The sequence below is a fragment of the Dermacentor andersoni genome, chromosome 9, assembly GCF_023375885.2.
Source record: "Dermacentor andersoni chromosome 9, qqDerAnde1_hic_scaffold, whole genome shotgun sequence".
NCBI classification, from domain to species: domain Eukaryota; kingdom Metazoa; phylum Arthropoda; class Arachnida; order Ixodida; family Ixodidae; genus Dermacentor; species Dermacentor andersoni.
The window spans coordinates 59,363,727-59,385,792 of NC_092822.1; the positions used below are offsets into that span (position 1 = coordinate 59,363,727).

The window sequence follows — 22,066 nt, forward strand, 5'->3', positions numbered from 1 at the left end:
GGGCGTCCGCCTCGAGGGCGGTGGAACGAAATCAGAAGACCCGTCACCGAGAACGCCATCGAGAACGTTCTTAGTGACGCTGAAAAGCAGTTCAAGGCGCAATCAGAAATTGCTGTCTACTACGCATAGTTTCGTTTTCCATAAAGGGAGTCCTTGCTTTCTTCTTTTTCTTTCTTTTTCCACAGAGTATAACAAATCCGTGTACAGCGAACGCATAGGCGAGTTTGTGTGTGTCGAATTACCTTATAGTATATCGAACCGTCGTCTACGCAAAATCATTGTAACCGCGGGTTCGACTGTACTGATTCGCTTTGTACCTTTCGCAGTGAACTCGTACTCAGTGAGCTAAGGCGTGGTGGGCCAGACTTGTGAGCCAAACTTGGGAACTGTTTCCACGCGCAGAGAAGGTATCCCGGGAGCTCGTTCTTACCCAGGCACCTAGGGGCCGCCGCTGACCACTGTCCAGACTCGAGGCAGGTACGGACGCTCGGGCCGGACAGCTTGTATCCGGACACGCAACGGTACTCCATCTGCTGCGGGGACAGCGGCACCGTGTACGACTTCGGTGGCTTGTCCGGGTCCCCGCACTGGTACTTTTCTGCACAGAATTCGAAGGTTTACGCACACATGTCCGGTTCCTTTTCACGTAACCGAGCCATGCAATGATTTAGGTGAGTGAACTGTGACACGTTCACTCACGCATGGCGTCGCTGACAGGCATCTGTTAATTCCAATAGCACGGTACTTTTTTAAGCCGAGTTTATGCACAGAAATGACCAGGTTGGTTGATATTTAGCTCGCGCACGTAAGTGCAGAAATCCGACGAATCTATTGATGGATCTTAGATCTATATTAAACGTTTTCGTTTAGTTGAGTTAAAATCTTGAGTCTATGCCTATAGCCCTATTTCGGGTTATAACGCGCGCAAATCTTGGGAAGGTGTGCGCACACATTCTACTCGTAACGCCAAGAAGTCGTCTTTGCTAAGAATTATCGAGACGTTCCAAATTTAAGATCGCTCACCTCTGAGCACGTAAATCTCGACTTCGCACAGGCTGAAGTGGTCGGGGTCCTTGCGCTTGTCGGCGACGTCGACGTACTGGCCGATGATGCCTTTGCCTTCGTCGCACATCAGGACCACCGTCTGGGTCGCTGTGGTGAACAATAGGCGACTCCGTTAAGGCGCTCAGCCAATCGTCGCCGTTCTCATTCAACATGAATTGTTGTGATATATATATATATATATATATATATATATATATATATATATATATATATACTGCCTGTGATCTTTTGAGATGGACGCATGTACTTTTTACTCGCACCATGTTAAAGGGACGCTAAAGACCGAGACTAACAGACAAGGGTGGTTGATTAGGTATTCTTTCAAGACGTCATTTTCATAAAATTCGATGAGAAAGGGTGGCTTTAATGAAGAAAATGAAAGCCGAAATTTTCTTGCTTGAATTTTACGCGAAACCTCAGCGCAGTCATATCAGTGCGACGTCACGAATTTTAAAGTATATTCTTGCACTTGGGTCGTTTTGGTGCTGCGAAAGTTTATATATATAAAAAAAACTTGATAGGTTGAGTCTGTCGTTCCTTTATAATGAAATACAGTACTCCTTGGCAGGTAAAGGACAAACCGTGCAGACACGGGCAGGCGCTGTCCAAAGTCACGACGTCACGTGAAGGAACTTTAGGGCATTGTTGCCGCCTGTCTGTGTTGCTTCTGGGCTTTCTCCAGCTTACTATAAGCCTTCGTTTAGTGCAAGAGTGGCCGCTTGTTCAGGATATAAGAGTAATTCACCGGTAGAGTTCTACAGAACAGTCCTTTTTAGTGTCCCTTTAATGCAGTAACTGGCCCGGACACCGAACACTTACAGAACTTTCCGCTGAATGCGGCGCATCTGTTGAACACAGCCTTGTTGCCCTCGTAGCTCACGACACGCACCTCGAGATCCTGCCGGGAACCTGCGTGAAGCGCAAAGAGTACCGTAACTGCAAGCATTATATACACACAAAGCACACACTCATGTCAAACATGCACAAAATATACGACATGGCCTCCGAGATTTGTATGCGCCGTCTGGTTTTTCTGCCGGCGCGCGCCACGCCAGCCTGCACAAAATATATGAGACCGTTTCATGAAAGCGAACACAAACCGTTCAAACTTAACATTCTGAACAAATTTAACGACAACCAAATGTGGTTAAGGATTTATCTTATTTCGTGGGACGATCTACCCTTTCGCAACATATGTGGCGAAGTGCAAAGACGCGTACATCTCGGAGTTCACAAAATGTTACGGCTGCTCCGAATTGTAAATTTTCAGCTGAAGAACACGCCTGGGTAGACCCGGGTGTCTGATCGACTTAAAAACATACGTTGTGAATAAAGAACAGCTACGCTGCTCCAGTGTAAATAGCCTCCGTAACGTTTACTGGCCGACAGTTTGAGAAAGGGGCTGTCCCCCATACTCTCAAACGTGCCTCTGCTTGAAGTTCTACTCCATGATGATCGATGATGATGATTAGTTCTAAAGAGTGGACTGAGAGGACGGAGGAACCGTAGCTGGCGGCTATGAGGGCGTGGGCGGGGCGTCACTGCAGAATTGAGTTGTATCCGACTATAGACGCTATCGCCGGGACCAGCGCCACACAGCGGGACGTATGATACTCAGCAAAAAGAATCTCTGGAAAAAGAATCTTCACGAAAAATTGACAGTCACTTTAGCATCTTTACGTGATTTGATTGCGAAAGCATTATGATTTCTCTAATTAGTTGGTTACGTCCATGATACGTGACGTCATACATTGTCACGTGTCCTTCACAAGTCTACCTTAATCCACCTTGCTCTAATTTGTATCAATCTTAATGCACCTTAATCAACTTTAATCCACCTTAAGCCACTTTAATTCACCTCAATCCACTTTATTCCACCTTAACCTACTTTAATCCACTTGAATTCGCCTTCATTCACGTCACTTCACCTTAAGTCATCTTACACTAACGTGTTCTATATTAACTCTTTATTACTACTGACGTCATACAAGACGCTGATGAGGTCACTGATGATGATGGCTTTTGTTACCACTCGTTGTGGACAGCGCCGGCTTTTCTGCCTCATGGGACATATAATGCTGTTGCGTTAATAAGGACCCTACATTGTCAACTGATGATATCGTCAGGTTTGCTGCACTTTACGCCAAAGTCCGTGAACGACATTGTCGTGATAGAATTTGTCGCGATGGATTATGGAGATAAGCCGCTCAGCATTTAGGCGTTTAGACGCCAGGGTAGCGATAAATACAGCCCCACCCGCGAAGCAGTCGACACCGAATTGAATTATGGGGTTTTACGCGCCAAAACCACGATTTGATTAGGATTCACGCCGTAGTGGAGCGGGTGGGGGGGTGGGGGGTACTACGGATTAATTTTGACCACCAGGGGATCTTTAACTTGCTGCCAATATACGGGAAGTGGGCGTTTTTTGCATTTTGTACCCCACCGAAATGCGGCCTCCGCGGCCGGGATTTGATCCCGCGACCTCGTGCTTAGCAGCGCAACACCCCAGCAGTCGACACCTAGTGTGCTGTGGCCCGAAATGTGTCGCCCTAAAAGTTCTGCGAAATTTCTGCGCGCTCGCGGTAACATATGTCTTGTCCGTAATACGCTCTGCTGCCGGTGGTGGTCCCAGCGGCAGAAAGCAAGCACCGGAAGGAAGCGCTGTTTTTCACGGTGAGCAAATTTCGCCTTTCACGTTCTTTGGCCTCGATGCTGAGCCCTCGAGCGCGCACGTGCGCTGTCACCATTGTCCGTAAGAATTTGCTCGCTCAAGCGTTTCCCGTCTTTTGAGTACCGATAAATCACGAGCACTATAAGCATGACAGCGTGCAAGGATGGTCCACGAGATCTGGCTGTCGCAGCACACGTATATACGTGAATCAGCAGCGTTAGCTTTCGTTGTACGTATATACTATCGTCGTCTCTATATGACAGCGAACACGAGCGCTCGTAACAGGCAGTCTCGTCAAGTAACGCCTAGATAAACAACTTATAGGCAACAACTGCGTCGGCGATCACGTATTGCGCGGCGACGCGGTGAGATGTCATGGGAAAGCAAAATGAGGGAAGGGCACCGTCCGTTTTTGTCTTCGTTTTTTGCTTGCAACCCCGGCACAAGCGTTTTATTTTATCTTAACCTTCCACGTGGCTGCTTGTGGAACCCCAGCAAACAACGACGTTTCAATTCGCATTTCGTATGAAACATGGAAGCCTATCACAGTTATGGAAAGAATCGGAGTGATCGGTGTGTATGACGTATGGCGGCTAGGCAGAGCGATCGCTCTAAAAGATTCTTGCGTTCTTCTCCGATCCCGGGCGGTATCGACACGGAAAGAATGAAACATGCAAGAAGGTGCGTAATTAGTAGAATGAACGGCACCACTCTCTCCTCTGCTTTTGTTCTGGCGCATATGTCGCCGCGGTGCCGCGCGACATGTGACCGGCGAGGCTATTTCGCCGGGCGCTTGCGTGGTTCCTTTAATTAGTGACGAATTAATGACGATGAACACAATCGTAAGCATTATATGTGAGAGGAAACAGAGAGCTCGTTTTTGATCAACGATACCTCGTAACGCGTAGATTCGAATGTGTCAAGTGAATACCCAACTAACAGCGTTCCCCTGTTGACCATTTATTTATATTGCGAGCGCACGTTCAGGTCAACGCGTGATTTATCACAATGATAAGGCGACAAGAAAGCGGTGCGATCAAGGACGAAGCATGCAGAGTGAGCGCGAACACCGCTGCGATATAAGACCGACGTAATGCGATCATCACGGTACACAATAATAGGTAAAAGCATTTCGCGCGAGAGAAATATGTATTCTGAAATAATTCAGTTCAAACCGTGCGTTACAACCTCCACAGCCCAGGTGTACACGTAATTCCGCATAATTATTTTAAATGGTCGTTAGGAACTTCAATTCGTCATCCCGCACCAGCTGGGAACGGCGGCGGTTCAAGAAATATGGAATGCGTATTACTGGCTAAACTTGGACTGCAACAGATAGATATGTGCAAAGCTCGAACAGCAGTTCCAAGTTACGGTCGCCTTTTGTTCAATGAGAGATTCATTCCTGCGTTTACTCGCTACTCCGCTGCGTTTTTAAGGTATATTATAACGTTTTATTATAAAGCTCTACAAATGTACAATAAGTCAGTGGCATAGCCAAGGGCACGTGCCTCCTCCCCCACTCTTCCCCGAAATTTCTATGTCAGTATGGAATTCCCCAACCTTCCCTTCTCCCCTTTCCAAAAAAAAAAAAAAATCTGGTTATGCCACTGCAATACGTTATCCGCGATACATATGCGAGGGAAAGCTAAATGTATGAGATGGTGTGTTTGCCCACATTAGAACCAAATGCCTAAATAACGAGATGTGTAAGTTTATCCGAAACCCCTCTTTTCATTTCGGATAAACTATACAGAAAAGATCAGAGCCACCCAAGATTCATGTATACGGTCGTGCAAGGCGCAACGATGGCTAAGTTGGCAGCAGTAGTTGACACGGCGCAGGCACCCTGGCTAGCCATCGCATAGAGTCTGACCTTCGGTTAAAGTAAGGCCGACGTCAGTCCTCAAGCTAATTCTAGACGCTGTGCCATTTCTAGACGCTGTCGAATTCCACAATGTTGCCAGATTCGCCATCTTGTCAACTCTGATTAGCTCACAAGGCGGCCACAGCCTTTCTGATTGAAAAAAGAAATGCCAGCATGGCGGAGTTCGATAATACGGTTCAATTTGACAGCGTTCAAACAGCAACCTTGGCCCAACCATGGTCGGTCGTGATAAACCTGGCGAAGTTGGGCTAGAAGAGCTTCAGTTCATTTTCCGCGCTTTCCCATGCGGTAATATGCCGTAAAGGACTCATGAAACCTTTCCTCTAGTCAGTAAGCTCGTCATTAAAAAAAATGGTGCGGTCAGTAACGTTGATCTCGTCGTTCTTGCGCGCAGCGAAAGGCGACCGCAGTACCGCCGCATATTCGTGACGTCACGCTTCTAGTGAGTACCTGCCGTAGGGCAAGAGAGAGAAAGACAGAGGAAAGGGGAAAGGCAGGGAGGTTAACCAGAGGGGAAGATCCGGTTTGCTACCCTACGCTGGGGGAAGAAGGGAGGGGGAGGTAAAGTGATAACGAGGTAGAGATAAAGAAAGAAAGGAGCACTGACATACAATCACAGTCGGTCACTGTCACCGCATAATGTCACCGCACAGCACAGAGCACTTGCAGGGCAATATGTATGCAGAAACACTGGATGACATAGCCTGGGTGAAGGACAGGCAGCGGAAGAGTCAAAAAGCGTGCTGGTGCGCGCGCGGTGTACTCACTGACGTGCGGCACCGTGAGTGCCACGGACAGCACGTGGTAGGCGGCGCCCAGGTCTACGCGCCACCACCGCGGCGGTTGGTAGGTGGTGTAGAAGCAGCTGCTCTTGGAGCCGTCCAGCGCGTTCCCCGGGGGATAGGCGTAGAGGTAGCCAGACGCCTCCGGGATGCGCTGCACCGTCAGGCTTGTGTCTGCACGGTGAAGCACCAGAATGAGCACCGTTTTAGGCACGGTGGAGGAACTGTACATCGATCCGCCTGCACCTCTGCTCTTGAGGATCGCTGGCGTTAGTAAGTGCGACTGTTTCGAAATAGACGCAGTTGTTTTCTTCAAGCGAAGGCACTTTCGCAGTGCGAAGAAAGCACCTTGACGGCATTTAGGTATTTCGACGTTACGTTAGATATCTACGGTCTAGTTCGTTATGGGGAGTGGGGGGTATTTCTATTTAAAAGTAAAACATATTCGAAAAAGATCTTCGACGAAGTAATTTCACATGAATGTCAGTCAGAAAGTTTCGCTTGTTCGATATAGAGATTAATTACTTCTATCGAAGTTTGTTATTTGTCCGGTATATAGTCCGTTGAGAATTACAGACCGGTGTCTTTAACAAGAATCGCATGCAAGGTAATGGAACGCGTAATTATATAGTTCGATCATTTCACATTTAGTTAAATACGATATTCTAAGCTCTAGTCAGCATGGTTTTCGACAAGGTTTTCCATTTTCTACACAGTTAGTTTAATTCTTTCATGATCTGACCTTAGTAATAGAAAAAAAAAAAACAAATTAATAGACTGCATATTTTTAGGTTTAAAAAGAAAGCCTTCGATGTGGTTGTACATGGTCTTCTAATCTCAAAACTTAGGGCCTACAAAGTGGACAACAGTGTCATAGCTTGGATTGCCGAATATCTGCGCTCAAGACAGCAGTCTAGGATGCTCAATTGTTTTTCTTCTGTATATGTTCCAGTAACCTCAGGTGTTCCTCATAGGATCAGTTTTGAGTCCCCTTTTATTTTTCTCTTCATTAATAATATTGCAACTGACATCATGTCTTCATTTAGAATGTTTGCGACTAATTGAGTCGTTTATAGAGTCAGAGATAATGCAATGACATTGCATCGTTACAGATTCATTTAGACATAATATGAACATGGTACAATACGTGGGAAATAATGAACGTTCAACAATGTGTTTACGTCGCTTTTTCAAGGAAGTGTGCAATTCAGTCACGTATTTATACCTTGAGTAATATGGCACTAAAAAAGGTTGACGAATACAAATATTTAGGAATTTTAATGACGTCTGACTTTAGATGGAACAGGCACATTACGCACATCAAGAATAAGCTAGGCGATAGGTTCATTGGGATTCCTGCGCCGTAAATTCAGTCAGTTACCGCACAAATTAAAAGAGCAATTGCATTTCACTCATGTCCATAGTTTACTTGATTACGGTTGTATCTGTTGGGATCCGTACACGGCTTATCTCGCGGAACAGTTTGAAAGAGTGCAGAATAGGGCAGCTAGGTTTGTACCGAATACGTATAGTAGAAAATTAAGTATGACAGAAAGTAAAATTAAATTATTGTGGCAAGCATTAAAATGCCGACGTAAAAAAATCTCAGGTTCTATTTTTTTCACGCTGCTTTACTATTCTAAAACAGGCATTGAGAGAGAAAGATAAATTAAGTCACCTGCTTATACGTCGATGAGACGCGACCATGCACTGAAAGTGCGCAAGTTCTCTTCAGGGGTGACATCTGTCGGTATTCTATGTTTGTTCGGTCTATAAAAGAATTGAATGCTCTTTTCCCTGACATTATTAAAATTGAAAACAATGATGCGTTTTATCGCGCTTCATGTATGTTATCACTTGTTTCTTCCTTTGCAATGTGCCCCCCCCCCCCCCCTTGTAATGACAGCACGGGCGATGCAGCTGTGTAATAAATAAATAAATAAATAAATAAATAAATAAATAAATAAATAAATAAATAAATAAATAAATAAATAAATAAATTAGAATTCGACTGTATTACTATTTACACACTACCGGAGACATAGACCTCAACAGCAGTGCTGTTGGCGTCATCTTGCGACGTTGAGCTCAACCAGAATGCGTAATCGCATTGCTGTATGAGCAACTTAGGTGCCGGCGTTAGAGTGCCAGAAGTAACGTAACCATTAATTAGCTTTTCCTTTCTTTCGACGACAACATGCGTGAAACAACGACGTTTCTGCCGCATTGCGGTTAAGTAGATTACCACATTTTGTCGCTACCGTCCTTGCGGCTACCATACACGTCTCTGGAGTTTTATGCTCATCTGGTGATAAGTCCATATTCTAGGGCGCTCCGTTCTGGCTCTTGCGAAGACTTGCCTGCAAGTTGGAACGTTGCTGCCAAGCCTGAGCGTTACTATTAACGTGAAAGCATCGGCTAGTAGGTCAAGCGTTACGCTCTTATTTCATTTATGCGTGACCCAAACGTGTTACACAAAACCACACTGTCTTGCACATTTTTCTTTCTTGTTTTGGCCTAAAACCTCGACAGCACTCCTTGGTTGACTGCCGATAGGGTGTTTACCCATCATATGTGACGAAGCGCCATGGACCAAGCATCAACCAACAGGGTTCATCAAGGCTTTCAATTCTCTGCAGGGCAGGTGTCTTGATCGATCGATGGCTTTCAGAGTACCAGTGCGCTCTAATTGCATCATCTAAGGAAAGCGCTCGCGAAAAAAAAAAAAATTGGCATGCATCCCTTCAGCGTTATTTTCATGTCGCATATACTTCTCGGACGCGCATTAATAAGATGACCGCCATTGTAGCGAGGCCCCGCGCTGGACTTTACGTCGCGGAGAACTGAAAGTGTTTCCGGATGTGATTGACTGATCAAGTATATACGGCTGCAGCTTTGTGCATACGTAATGCGCATGTGTATGTGTATGCGTACCGCACACTGGCAGCGCTCCAGACCAGGTTCCGTTGTCGAGGCACTGGCGTGTGCTCTGGCCGAGCAGGTTGAAGCTGGAGTCGCACGTGTAGGAGACGGTCTGGCCCTTTTCGTACGAGTCCCGGATCAGGCTGATGCGGCCGTACGCCGGCCTGCCCGGGAAACCGCAATGCTGCTGCTGCTGCTGCGTTCCTGCGAAAACAAACAAACAAACACATAAAATCAACTGCGCATGAGCGACAAGAGTGTGGAACAGACGAGCAGACGGCACTACAAATACACTGCGCGATGGACGTCCTGGCCATGCACCTCCTGGAGCCTTCGACCGCCTCTGCAATGACCTGTCGGTTTGTGGTAGACAGCTTGACCTCCATGCCGCGGTGAAAGCGGAAGAAAGTTGTTACCTCGTTTTTTCTTGTCTCTTTGCTTCCTTAATCACGCTTATTTAATTGACACAGTCACTTGCTTGCGTGCCACATCTGAGAACATATTAGGAGCCATTAGATTGAGCCGTTACGCTATATTAAATTCGAATAGATTGCATCGCCTCTCGTAAGGTGTACGTGGACCCCACAGTCTTACACCAAATGTAGCACCGCCGCACCAGCCGGTGTTAAGCGATGGTGATTGCGACGAGGTGAAAATCAACATACAAAGAGGTTGGCTCGGAAAGAGCGTGATCAGGCACGCCCGTGTTGTTATACCTCTAATGTAAGTAGTAACGTGACGACCGTGTCTCACGGTCCCAGTGGATAAGCGTTTGAGGCGCACAAGTAGGGACCGAAGTGGTCGTAAGAATCATGCGGCATCACGATCTCGCCCTGCTGTACACTGACGCACAAACTTGGAGGTAAATTGGGGGTGCGGGGTGGGCGAGGTTCTCGCTCTTGCGCGACCGCGTAACATTGACACGGCGCCTGATATGGGTGCAAGCCACGCCTCGTAATTTTGCGCGAGGTCGTTCTGCATTGCAACGGTTAGGCAGCGACGTCGAGCTGCGTTTAACCACGGCCGCGTGTGTGTGTACAGTCGGGCAAATTGCTAAAACGCGTTCGACTCAACCTTCAATGACTTGCACAGGTCGTGTTACTATATGCGCGTGACTTCGCTGTGTGAGACGAGGACGTGCGAGCTGCACGCAGTGACAGTAAAAAAAGTTTGCAACGTGTCTTTCGTGCATGAAAACTCCTCCACTGGTCTGACGTTCTGCTGCCACGAAGCAGGCCCTGGGTATTCCCATAAATTCATCCACGACAAAATTACTTCAAATGAGAGTCCACAACACAGTAGCCGAGCTCGTAGAAGCCCACCTATCCAATCAAAGGGTACGCCTTATCCAGATCAAGGCGGGCAGAAGCGTCCTCCGCAAGCTAGGATGGCAAGAATCGCACTACACCCGCCACGACCAATTACCCGAAAAGTTGAGTGAGAAGTTGGAATGCAAACCACTACCACGCAACATGAACCCCACAAGGCATGTCGGACGACGCGACGCCCGGGCAAGAGCCATCTCCAGGACCCTGGAGGAAGACGACACTGTTTTATATACAGACGCCTCTCTATCGAAACGCTCCACGAGGGCAACAGTCGTGGTCACCGGGCTAGAAAAGCTGGTCACCTGCGCATCAATCTACACTCAGTCTTCGGAGGAAGCAGAAGAAGCAGCGATAGCTCTCACACTCCTGCAACCAAACGTCACCAAGATCGTCACGGACTCACAAGCTGCATACAAGAACTACTGATCTGGCTGGGTGTCCCTTGCGGCACTAAAAATTCTTGGTAAAGCTACGCCTCCTAAACAAGCGATCGAATTAGTTTGGGTCCCGGCTCACTCCTCAGTTGAGGGCAATGAATATGCTCATCAACAGGCCCGAGCGCTAAACTCCCGGGCCAACGAGGAGGAGGCAAGGGGATGGCAACCCATCACAAATTATAGAGATATAGTCAAATATTACAGGGACGGCAGGAAGACATTCCCGCACCCCCACCACTCCTTGACCAGAGCCGAACAAACAATATACAGGCAAACCCAGGCAGGATCCTTTCCCCACCCCTGCCTCCAGAACAAGATATACCCAGAGAGATATAAGAACACATGTCCTCACTGCAATGCATTAGGCACCCTTCGGCACGTCATAGGAGAGTGCAATTTTTCCATACACCACCCCCCACCTATACCCATAACTAACCCCCCTGCTATCCCCACCCTTTACGAGCGATGGGAGATCATGCTGTCCAGCCCCGCCCTGGAAGACCAGCTCCGACTGATCCACAGGGGCCAGGCGGCCCTGGAAGCATATGGAGCCCGCGAAGAGGGAGCCACCCCATCAGACGCTTAACGCGTTTCATTTCATAATGGACCAGTAAAGTTGTTTCTCTCTCTCTCTCTCTTCTGCTGTAATACAAGAGTGGCGCTCAAGTCCCCGGGTTCGATTCCCAATTCCATGGAGCCACTTTTCCGAGAGGTCGTCGGAACGCGAAGCGCACTCGCGTCACTGTGATTTCGCCTCACGTTATGCAAATCCAAGTACGTAAAATTGGCTAGAGCTTGGGGTGTTCGAACACAAAAATTGACGAACCGATTTGAATACCGAATACTTTTTCATTTTCACACAAATTGAAATGTAAATGTAGCGTCGAATCCGATTGACTAAAAAGAAAACGATGAAGGCTTATTTGTATTGTCTTATGGATGTAATCCCGTCAACTGAGGAGCTCGTAAGTCAGAAGCAAGTGAAAGATGATGGTAACAGTGGTGATGCCAGTTACAAAACGCGTCAACAGGATATTACCAGATGTTGAATTAACAAGGTGCAATACTGCGCAGCCCAACAGATTATTTGAAGGGTGGAAAAATGATGAAAATATAACAAATTACCCTGCACAAATTGCGAAAGAAATTCGTAAGCCGCCTAATTAATGTGCGGCATCCTTATTGAATGACTGGAGATCTATATGATACGCATGAAATGACCAGAGTATACAAATCACGGATTACCAGCGCGACCAGTGGGCAGCAGTTATGACCTCGCTTTAGTTTTCACCGACTAAACTTGCACGCGGGCGCGTGTACTGTGTTCGTCAAAAATTACGAAAGCGGCGAGCGACCGACCCACGCCGTGGCCCGACCTGACATTCGGGCCAATCCTACTGCAGTTCTGTAGATACTCCGGTTGATTGTTCCAAAGCAATATACATTGCAACAGACAGTGCTCAATTCTCCCTCTCCTGATCTCAGGGGCAACAGTACGTAGCGCGTTAGAAGCCCAGCAGCAGAATCCCACGACAGACGTTTCCGCGCACCTATAGTTGCTTCGAAACTTTCGACAAAGACAACATCGTTTCTGGTCACACCGACATCCTGCCATAGCTCTTGCGTATCGACACCGGACGCGGTCGTTGCACTGTGACAGATCAGCGAACCCATCACCACCACAGTTCGTTCACAACACTGCTCGGTCCTTCGACCGTGCGCGCTACTTTGATGCCTCTCGAAACGTGTATAGGCGTAACCTCGTATGCATCCTTGTCATCGCAGCTTTCCCGACCTCGCTCCGCCACACTCCACTGGTGGCCGGTCGACACAATCGACCCGCATCAATAGCGCGCGCTCAACAAACAAGACTCCAATCCAAACGTGCTCTGTCGATTGTAGCTTAAATCAATTGTGGACGCGCGTGCAGTGCGAATTGCTTCTTCAGTCCGTCGCCCGACGACGTGGTCCGTTGCGACTGGTCGTAAATTGCTTGAGATTGCGAAAGGGTGCCTGAGTGGCTCTCGCGCGTTGCGACTCGAGGAGGGTGCATTGTCGGATGAAGAGTCCCCCCCTCCGCCGTGCAGTGCGCACGCAGCATTCTTGGCTCGTGGCTGGTTGTGCACCGAGGTCGTGCGGCGCGCACAGCTGATACGCTCGCGCGCCCCCAAGCCAAGGACGCCGCCTCATTTCGCCCGACGCAGCGGAGAAGGACACGATGAGCAATGTAGGCATTCGTTGTGGGCACCTCGGTGTGCCGCTGATGTAGCGGCGGCGCTTCGAAGCAGCCGTGTAAGGTGTAAGGTAACTCCGTGCGTGGTCCTCACTCGCCTGCTCACTTCTCTCGCTGGCTCACTCATTCACTTCTCTCGCTGGCTCACTCACTCACTCACTCACTCACTCACTCACTCACTCACTCACTCACTCACTCACTCACTCACTCACTCACTCACTCACTCACTCACTCACTCACTCACTCACTCACTCACTCACTCACTCACTCACTCACTCACTCACTCACTCACTCACTCACTCACTCACTCACTCACTTCACTTGCTCGCATTACTCGCTCACTTCATTCACTCGCTCACACCACTCACTCGATCGCTTTACCGTCTCACTTACACACTTGCTCAGTTCCGTCACTCAATCGCTCACTTCCCTCGCTGACTCACTTAAGCGCACATTGTCCAGTGTTCCGTGGTTTGTTCCCACTGCGTTTCGAGAAGAGGAAGGTCGTGCAGGTCAACTAGTTCATCAAGCGTCGACCAACATAACCGAACAATGTTTTTCAGAACCTCTTCCGTCGTCGCGTTCACGATTAAAGAGCATTTAAATCAAGCGCGCTTGTTTTTCTCCCACGTTCCGTAGCCGCTCTGCATAAAGCCCCTTAAAACTTCGAAGCTTTAAGGGGCTCTGCAGGGACGCCATGCAGTGGCGCCGGGCGACACCGAGTGCATCACCCCCGCGCCGACCACCGGAGAACAACGGCATCAGAACGAGCGCTGTCGCAAACGGCCCGTTCAGGGCACTGCACTGCAAAGGAAGTTCCCTCGCACTACCCTGCACGCGCACCAACGTATACAACAGCAAGCGACCGCGCCGATGATGTCAAGGGCCACCCGCTCGGCCTAGATTCCACGCACGTCCGTCCTTACATGTGGGGCGAGAAAGTCAGCAACAAGGCGAGCGAGCGTCGAGGCATATGTCTGGAGAGAACAATGCTCGTGCCGCTGCTGCTGCTGCGGAGGCGTCAGCTGCAACGTCCGTGGTATCGCGGTTGCGTTGCGTTCGCCCCCGCCGCTCGGTGTTTGTTCTTATACGGCGTTTTTGGCTTGACAACTCAATTCCATCTCACGCCATCGAAGGCCAGACGTACGGGGCAGTGACTGAAATTACCGAAGAATTTCGTTCCTAAGCGCCGTTCCCAAACGGCTGGTCGCTTTCGCTATGGCGTTATTCTCGCTATTGCGATCGGACCATAGCGTCCTTCGTCCTTGCGTAGTTCGCACTCAAATTTGAAATGGCTTAGCATTTGGCAAAATTAAGCTTTAGGAGGGTATTCTAACATAAACAAACCTATATCGCCTAGTCCAAAGGGAACTGGGTGATGCCCGCGAACAGTGTTCCCTTTGATCAAGCACTTCACGGACGGTAAGTCATATTGGACGCGGTTTGTTGCTGTTCTTGTTTTCTATATGTTCGGGAGAACGTTGTGACGAAGTTGAAGGGGGAGCCAAAATTACTTTGTCATATCCGTTACTTCGTTATATTCATTTAGCGTGTACTGCAATATCAATCTGAGTTTCGCTTACTTCGTTATATTCACTATTTCGTTATATCCAGTTTTGTTATAACGAGGTTTGACTGTACGTCATACTAATGTTGCGTTTGGAGATCGAGCTCTTTAGCTACACTGCCTTTCACGTTCCAACTAGGTCCGCTTCGTTTCCAAGTACATTGCTGCTTGCTATCTACAGGCACTACTGCAGCTGCAGGCGTGTCTTCCGTGTTCAAGCTAAGAGCGGCGCTAACTGCGCAATTAAAGCACTGTTGCGCGGTTAGACTTTAGTTAGGCGTTTGCGGTGAATTACCGTCCTGGCCTCGAATTCTAAGCGCTTCACGCACCCGCGCGCACGCAAGATGAGAAAAGGAACGTTAAAGCTTGGTTAAGTCGGTTAAGTCGCGAAACACGACGAAGTGCAGAGCTGGGACGAGGTCACGTGCCACGCGAACGGACGAGCATACACGGAGAGAGGGGAACAACCGCGTCCAAGTGCGCATCGCCGGCCGCGCCATGTTAGACGCTGCATGCTACTTGCAGCAACAGGGCTTTGCGTTAGACAAAGCCCGGCTCGCGCATGCGCGCTAAGGACCGGAAGACGCAATTAGGGCGAGCCAAGCACCACCGGCGGTGCCCTCTAAGGGCGTACGGCGTTGTCGTCGTCGTCAGAAGAAGCTTCATTTTTTTTTCTTCTTCTCCGTGCGTGTCGGAGGCCACACACACTCGCAGACGATGCGGTCCAGTGGCAGCAGCAAGAACACTAGAGAAATGAAAGCAGCAGCAGCCAGTAGAAGAAGCACCTCAGTGCCCCCATGCCACCTCCCCCCCCCCCCCGCGCACTGAATGAAGCAACGTCGCTGCGAGCGGGCGAGCTCGTTGTGCGGTGGGGAGCTGACGGAGGTGGGTGGAGGGACGGGCCGGCGTTACGCTGGCATCTGACCCCGGAAAACAATGAAGGTCGCGTCGTCGGCAGCGATCCGTGCTGGTGTCTCTCCTCTCTTCGCGGCGATTGGCGGTGTCGCCGCGCGACGCCAGAGAGCCACCAATCTCTCGCCCCTTTCGCGGCTCTGAAGAGAAGGGTCAGCGACCCTGGCAGCTCGTCTGTCGCTGAAATAGTCCAGCGCGGCTTGAGAGACAAAAAGAGAGACGAATAAGCACCACGCCATACCTTGTTCAAGTACCGTGTTTCGGACTCTATTTTTCTTTCTTTTTCGTTTCTTTAGTAGGCGATCTTAACGAAACAAAGAAACAACCCCGCGTTCTTGCGTTGTTAAGACGGGGCGGAAACGTGGCGATTAAAGAAGCAGTCACCGGGAAGTGTTTGTAGATTCATCTTGGCAAACAGCTTAAATGGAGTCGCAGGCGCGTTTGGTGCTGAACTCGCCTCGCGCGATGGCGAGAAAATTACCATCCACTAACGGTTCAATGTTTCTTCTTTTTTTTTAACGGGGTAGCACACACGCACAAGGTAACTGATAAAAGGAACGTGTGGCCAATTTTAGGCGTCGTTCCCCGAAAATGGGCACAGCAACTCCCTGCATGAGATAGATAAATAGATGAACAACCTCAAGGTTTGCTGAGGGTTCATCGCGTCGCGGTTGTCTTCCATGGATAAGTTCGTGTCGACGCATTTTCGCCGCTGCCTTGTTTCGAGGGCAGCCTGAGCAGGTGGCGGCATGGTTCCCCGCACAGTTCACATAGTTAGGCTGATGAAGTGACTTGCACTCGTTGTGGTCGTGACCTTCTGAGCAGATCTTGCATCGACGTGTGCTGCGGCAGTCTTTCGCCATGTGCCCAAATCGCTGACATAGAATTAGCCGTGCGGAAACCACCGAATGTGATTGTGGATCTGTAGATGACGATTTACATCACTTCCTTCTAGATTGACCACATCACGACACACCAAGACTTCGACACAAATCAACCCTAATGACATTAGACCGCAGACCTTGACCTTTAAGTTTAAATAAACTTTTGGGTCCTTGGCCAACAACGGCCTTGCAGAAGAGTGCTTTAAAAGCATTAAAAACTTTTCTCGAATACAGCAGCATAGGTGGCCGTTATTAACGCTTTTAATGTTCCTTTCATTTCAATGTCGCTGTATATATGTATGTGTTTGTGGATTATGTTTAGTTGGCTGTTCTTTTGTGACTATATGTGATTATGCATTTACACGATGTATGCACCACCCACTGAATGTAGGGACTGTATTATTAGGTGACAGTATCATTTGTATTTCAGATACTTTCTTCTACAGAACTGTGGAGTAATTTATCTTGTATATTGTATGTACGGTGTATTTCTTACGTCACAGTGTTACTGTGAAAACGTTGCTTGACAAGTTTAGGTGCTTGTATAAAAAGGTTATGTGATATCTAATCTTTAACTTTGTATGTTGTACGCTAGGCCCATTCAAGAGCCAATGAGTAGCCGGCGCCTTAGATTGTGCGTCAACATCTCCTTATATCATATCAATATAAGAAATAGTAAATAAATAAATACGAGATAGGACAGTGAAAAAGAGAAAAAAGGAACGAGCCTTACCACTGAGGAAATAGACAAGAGGAACCCGGACATGAGTAACCAACAGACAAATAACGACAAATGAAGATGTAAGAAATATCACAAGTAAATTCTGTACCAGTTTTAAGAATACTGAAAATGAAGGAGAAATAAAGTAGAAAAGATCGTGCCATCATAGTCATTACGTTATACTACACAATTCTGATGTCGGCGATTCGACTTTTGTGGTTGTTTTCCTCACCACTTGTGGCTACACTGCAGGGCGGCACTGGCCATGACTCGACTAATAATGGCCTCTTCATCTCCGTCCATCAAGCGTGTCCGACTTCTATGTGGCCTATCCCTCTTTTTGAGTACGTGCCACAGCTGATTGTCATTGCAGTGATCGTCATCATCACGTGGGGTCAGTGCTTCTCAAGCCTAGCTCTGTTAGTCGATTCAAACTGAATGGCCTCTTTTGCAGCGGGTGGCTATGTGGTGCGGCAGTGTAGCGTCATCTGGAAGTCAACTGGGAACCAATTTCCACAGAGCAATGGCATTAAAAATTCATTAAGTGTTATGCTGACGTCGCCCAATGGAAAATCAGCTGAATCAACTTGCTGCCGATTACTGATGTATCGAGTGCATGCCAGATCCTTTCCCGCTCCTCAAAAGTACCTTGTCGTATAATCTTATGCTAAGTTCTTCGTGACAATCTTCACTGCTCTACTGCCAACTTCTCTTTATTTCTTTTTGTTAAGCGTTCAAGCGATCTCGATGTCGTTCTTTTTTCAAATTGGTCCCTATGACAACCACCTGGTCAGTTCGTGAGATGTCTTCTGCCAATTTACTCGTCGTACCATGCTACCGCGTTGAATACAGCACGCTTTCAATCTGAACACACTCTTTTATTCACTCGATCCCTATCACGATGTCCTTTATAAAGGTGCACTTGTGATACTGGCCTTTATGTTTTGATTAGTGCGATTCCGGTCTATAACATCGATCGGTGTGGAATATACGGGAGTTAATATGTAGGTTACTACACTGGAGGGGAGGAGGGGCAGAAGTCGTGCTACACGTGCTTTAATTAAGCGTCACGCTTGACGCTGCAGTTACTATTAAAATTTTCACATAACTTTTGCCTTACTCGGTGTTACATTTCTTAAGCCTGACGAAAAATCACCAGAAAGTGACAAACACGTCCTGATTTAACATTATGCACTGTAACAACACGATTGTTAACTTTCATCTTGTATCTTCATGCGAAAGGAGACAACTAGCCCGATCTCCTACCCTACTGCTGTTAACTTTGAATTTGCAGATATGCGCCGTTACAATGCTTATAACGTGACGACAGCGTAATTCGCGGCTGTGTTAAAAATAAATAAATAAATAAATAAAAACGACACTTGAGACACGCCGCACAAATGTGCACCATCTGATTGGGTGTTGGCAAACTGCGGGGCCATAACAGCAACCTCTAGGTACCAGAATCAGAAGAAGGAAAAAAAAAAAAAAACTTCTGCATAAAAAAAAAAGGACCCTGGCCAAATTTTATAGGTAATAGCCGTTAACGATTCATTGCGCGGATTACAAGGTCTTCTCGATTATCATGCCACACTTATCGCGATAGTGCATTTGTGCATATTTTTGACGTAGGAGACACTATGTTAGGAGAAATGGCGGGCGGCCGACTTCAGAGCTCCTCCAGCCTTCACACCGGGAAGGGATAAACAAGTGTTTCCCTTCCTGACAAGCTTGCCAACTGAGTTTACCTCGCAGGATTTACTCCACAAGCGACTGAATTTTCCTTTTATTTTGATGCGCATAACATCCAATGACGTCACAGAAGCAACAGCAAGACAAACAAGCGGTCCAATAAGGGCGCAGGTCTGCTATATATAAATGGATTGGAAAGCAGAATGAATACGAAAAAAAAAAAACAGCTACTATACAGCGATCAACTGGACGGGACAACAAAAGGGACCACGGATGAAAGGAAACAAGACGATCGCTGTATAGCCCACATCAAACCCAGCGGAGCGTAAGGCGCAGAACAAATAATGCCTTCCTCGAGGCGCCGCGCAAGAACAACGGGCCTATCGCATCGAGCGCCGTACCCGTTAGACAATGAAGAGGCCCTGGCGCGAGCCCCAAATAACCGCATTCCGGGCGTACGTACAGGCGTTGTAGCCCTGGCATGGTCGTATAGATAGAGCGCACCGGGCCCCCGCAATTAGAGGCGAGGCTTAATCGAGAGACCGTTGGTCGCGGTCGCCGCACACCATTCACTCGGAAGGCTGAGAGTCATTCAGCCTGGACCCATCCGAACACGAAGAGAAGCGAGCGTTACCACTGACCCGAAACTATTATACTGCGGGGTGTTCAAAAGACGAGTCCCCGTAGTCGAAACGCAGGGAGAAGACCGGCTGCACCCTGATAAAGGAACCTGCTGGTTGGCTTTGCTTGCCAGAAGCCGACTTTGACTTGCCGCTCTCTGCTGCGATGCGGGAAAGGGTGAGTCGTCCGTGCAGACGACAGTGCCTTCGCTTATCTGTATGCGGTGCTGAATCGCTATACATGCAGGGTATGGTATATTCGTGGCCCATCTGAATGGCCGTACGCCTTCAGAGTTCGAGTGTGACGTGTGTGGCAGGTATAGACCTCTATGCGCGCGCGGGAACTTTCTCGTGGGTCACTGGTCAAGAACTGACGGGACTCGGGATCTCAATGCCTGCCAGGCGGACGCTGACGGCGTAACGGTTAAATACGTTCGACTGGGCCGCGTATACACGACTAGGCTGCGCGACGGCTGCTGACCTCGTTCGGTCGGTCCATTGTGAGTGGTCAAGTTCAGGCGAGGCTATGGGAGACGGAGTCGAGGGGTGCTATATACGTATCAAGAAGATACGAGGAGGGGGGGGGGGGGGGGGGAGAGACGCGGGTCGTGTCTCTTGTGGCAGCGAGGTTGGTCCCTTTTAATCCGCCGTCACGCGCAGAAACCGCGCAGGTGCGCTTTTGTTGGCCCTATATTATTGCTTCGTGGTGACGGCTCTGTGCCGCTCATCTGAAGTTTTGGCTGCGCGGTTATATTCTGCTTCGGACCGTGCGATTAAAGATTTTACAAAGATGGCGCTTACGGACCTCTTTTCCCCACTCAAAATGATGGTTTCCTTAATATAGTTAGCGCCCGTCACCACCATCATCATGTCGCCGGTATCGCGAGTCGCGAAAAGCCATGTGATCACAAACGCTATTGTGTAAGCCATATCTGTGTTGAATCTGTACTTCTTGGTAACAGTTTAAGAGAGCAAGCAAACACACTTACATACGTCGCACGTAATTCGCCCACAAACCGAGAAAGGACGTCCCTTTTCACGCTCTTTTCTTCTTGGGTGTTCTTGTGTGTGAGCAACCTGTATGTTAGTACGGTTTCTTGCGCTCTTAAGGTGTTATCAAGACGACTTACCAACTAGCCCAGCAACAAGTTCTAGGTTATGAAGTTCTTGTATATTCGGGTGCTGTTTCTCACAAACAAGATACCATAAGCTTCCTTTCTCATTACTTTTTTTTATCAGAAATTTAGCGTTCGAAGTTTCGTTATTGCACCTTACCTTCAACGTTACACCACGTAAAGTTTGAAGATTTATTCTTTCTCACTATTTTTTTACCCTCGCGACGGCAATGCGTGTCTTATCGGAAGGATGCAGCCCGTTTTCCCGAACGGGCGTGCGCGACGACATCGAATCGACGTCCTCGAATCGACATCCTTGCCGCGTCTGTCGAGGGATCCGGAAGCTTTGCATTAGAAAAAAACAAAAACAAAACAAAACCGTGTGTGTGTGTCGGCGAGAGAGGTTCGCAGCCGCGACGCACTGCTCGTAATTCGCGGAGGTTCCCGTACACGTCCGACTGGGCGCACATTCTAATCGGGCACTTCGCAGAGGAAGCGGTTCGAAATTTAAAACTTCCTTTTCTTCTCCTTCTTTTTCTCTCTCCGTCCTTTCTTTCCCGCGCTTCATTTTTCTACGTAACCCTATCCTTCTGCTTGTCAATAAAGCACGGGGAGCGCTTCTCCACTCCATCTGTGTGGCTGTCGCCCAATCGTTCAGCGCACGGAGAGTGGCCGCCGCAACTCGTTTAAAATGAGGAGGAGCAGGATGAGAGAGAGAGAGAGCTGTGTGATAAGCCGGTGTTGGGTAATTACTGGGCTTCGAGTGGCGGTGCGGCGTTGGCAGCAACGACGGGAGTTGATGACTTGCGGTGGCCCCCCCAACGACGGGAGTATTTTTTTTTTCTGACTCCTTTTTCTTTCTTTTTCTCCTTCTTTTTTTTTGCGGAGCCATACACAGCGCCGGTGACCTGGCGAGAGCCGGCCCATATTGAGCGTGTGCGACGGCGACCCCCGACAGTGAGGTGGAGTAATACTGAAAGACGCTGGCGGCTGTCCCGAGTTGCGCCGTGTAGGGCGCCACTTCAGATGCCATGAACGCGACAAATTTCTTTTTGTTTCCCTATAGGGCAGCTGTGCAGACACCGGATGCGCGATCGCGCCGGCAGCGCCATATTGCTGTTTCGGTATCGACGGCGCATGCGCGTTTCCGCACGCGATTAGAACGCCGACGGCTTTTCCAATCGCTCTCGTCTCGTATACGCCATTCGAGGTGCGACACTTGCATA

At 48.5% G+C, this 22,066-nt stretch overlaps 1 protein-coding gene across 1 annotated transcript in view; it reads right to left on the reverse strand.

Annotated features, from left to right (window-relative positions):
• Positions 1-22,066, reverse strand: part of LOC126528072 (complement receptor type 2-like) — a 138,132-nt gene that overhangs the window by 29,946 nt on the left and 86,120 nt on the right. The window contains exons 2-6 of the mRNA XM_050175935.3: positions 9,344-9,535; positions 6,395-6,583; positions 1,885-1,974; positions 1,024-1,152; positions 431-598 (exon numbers count right to left, since the gene is read on the reverse strand). Coding sequence (XP_050031892.1) covers positions 431-598; positions 1,024-1,152; positions 1,885-1,974; positions 6,395-6,583; positions 9,344-9,535 — 768 coding nt within the window. The remainder of the gene's footprint in view (positions 1-430; positions 599-1,023; positions 1,153-1,884; positions 1,975-6,394; positions 6,584-9,343; positions 9,536-22,066) is intronic.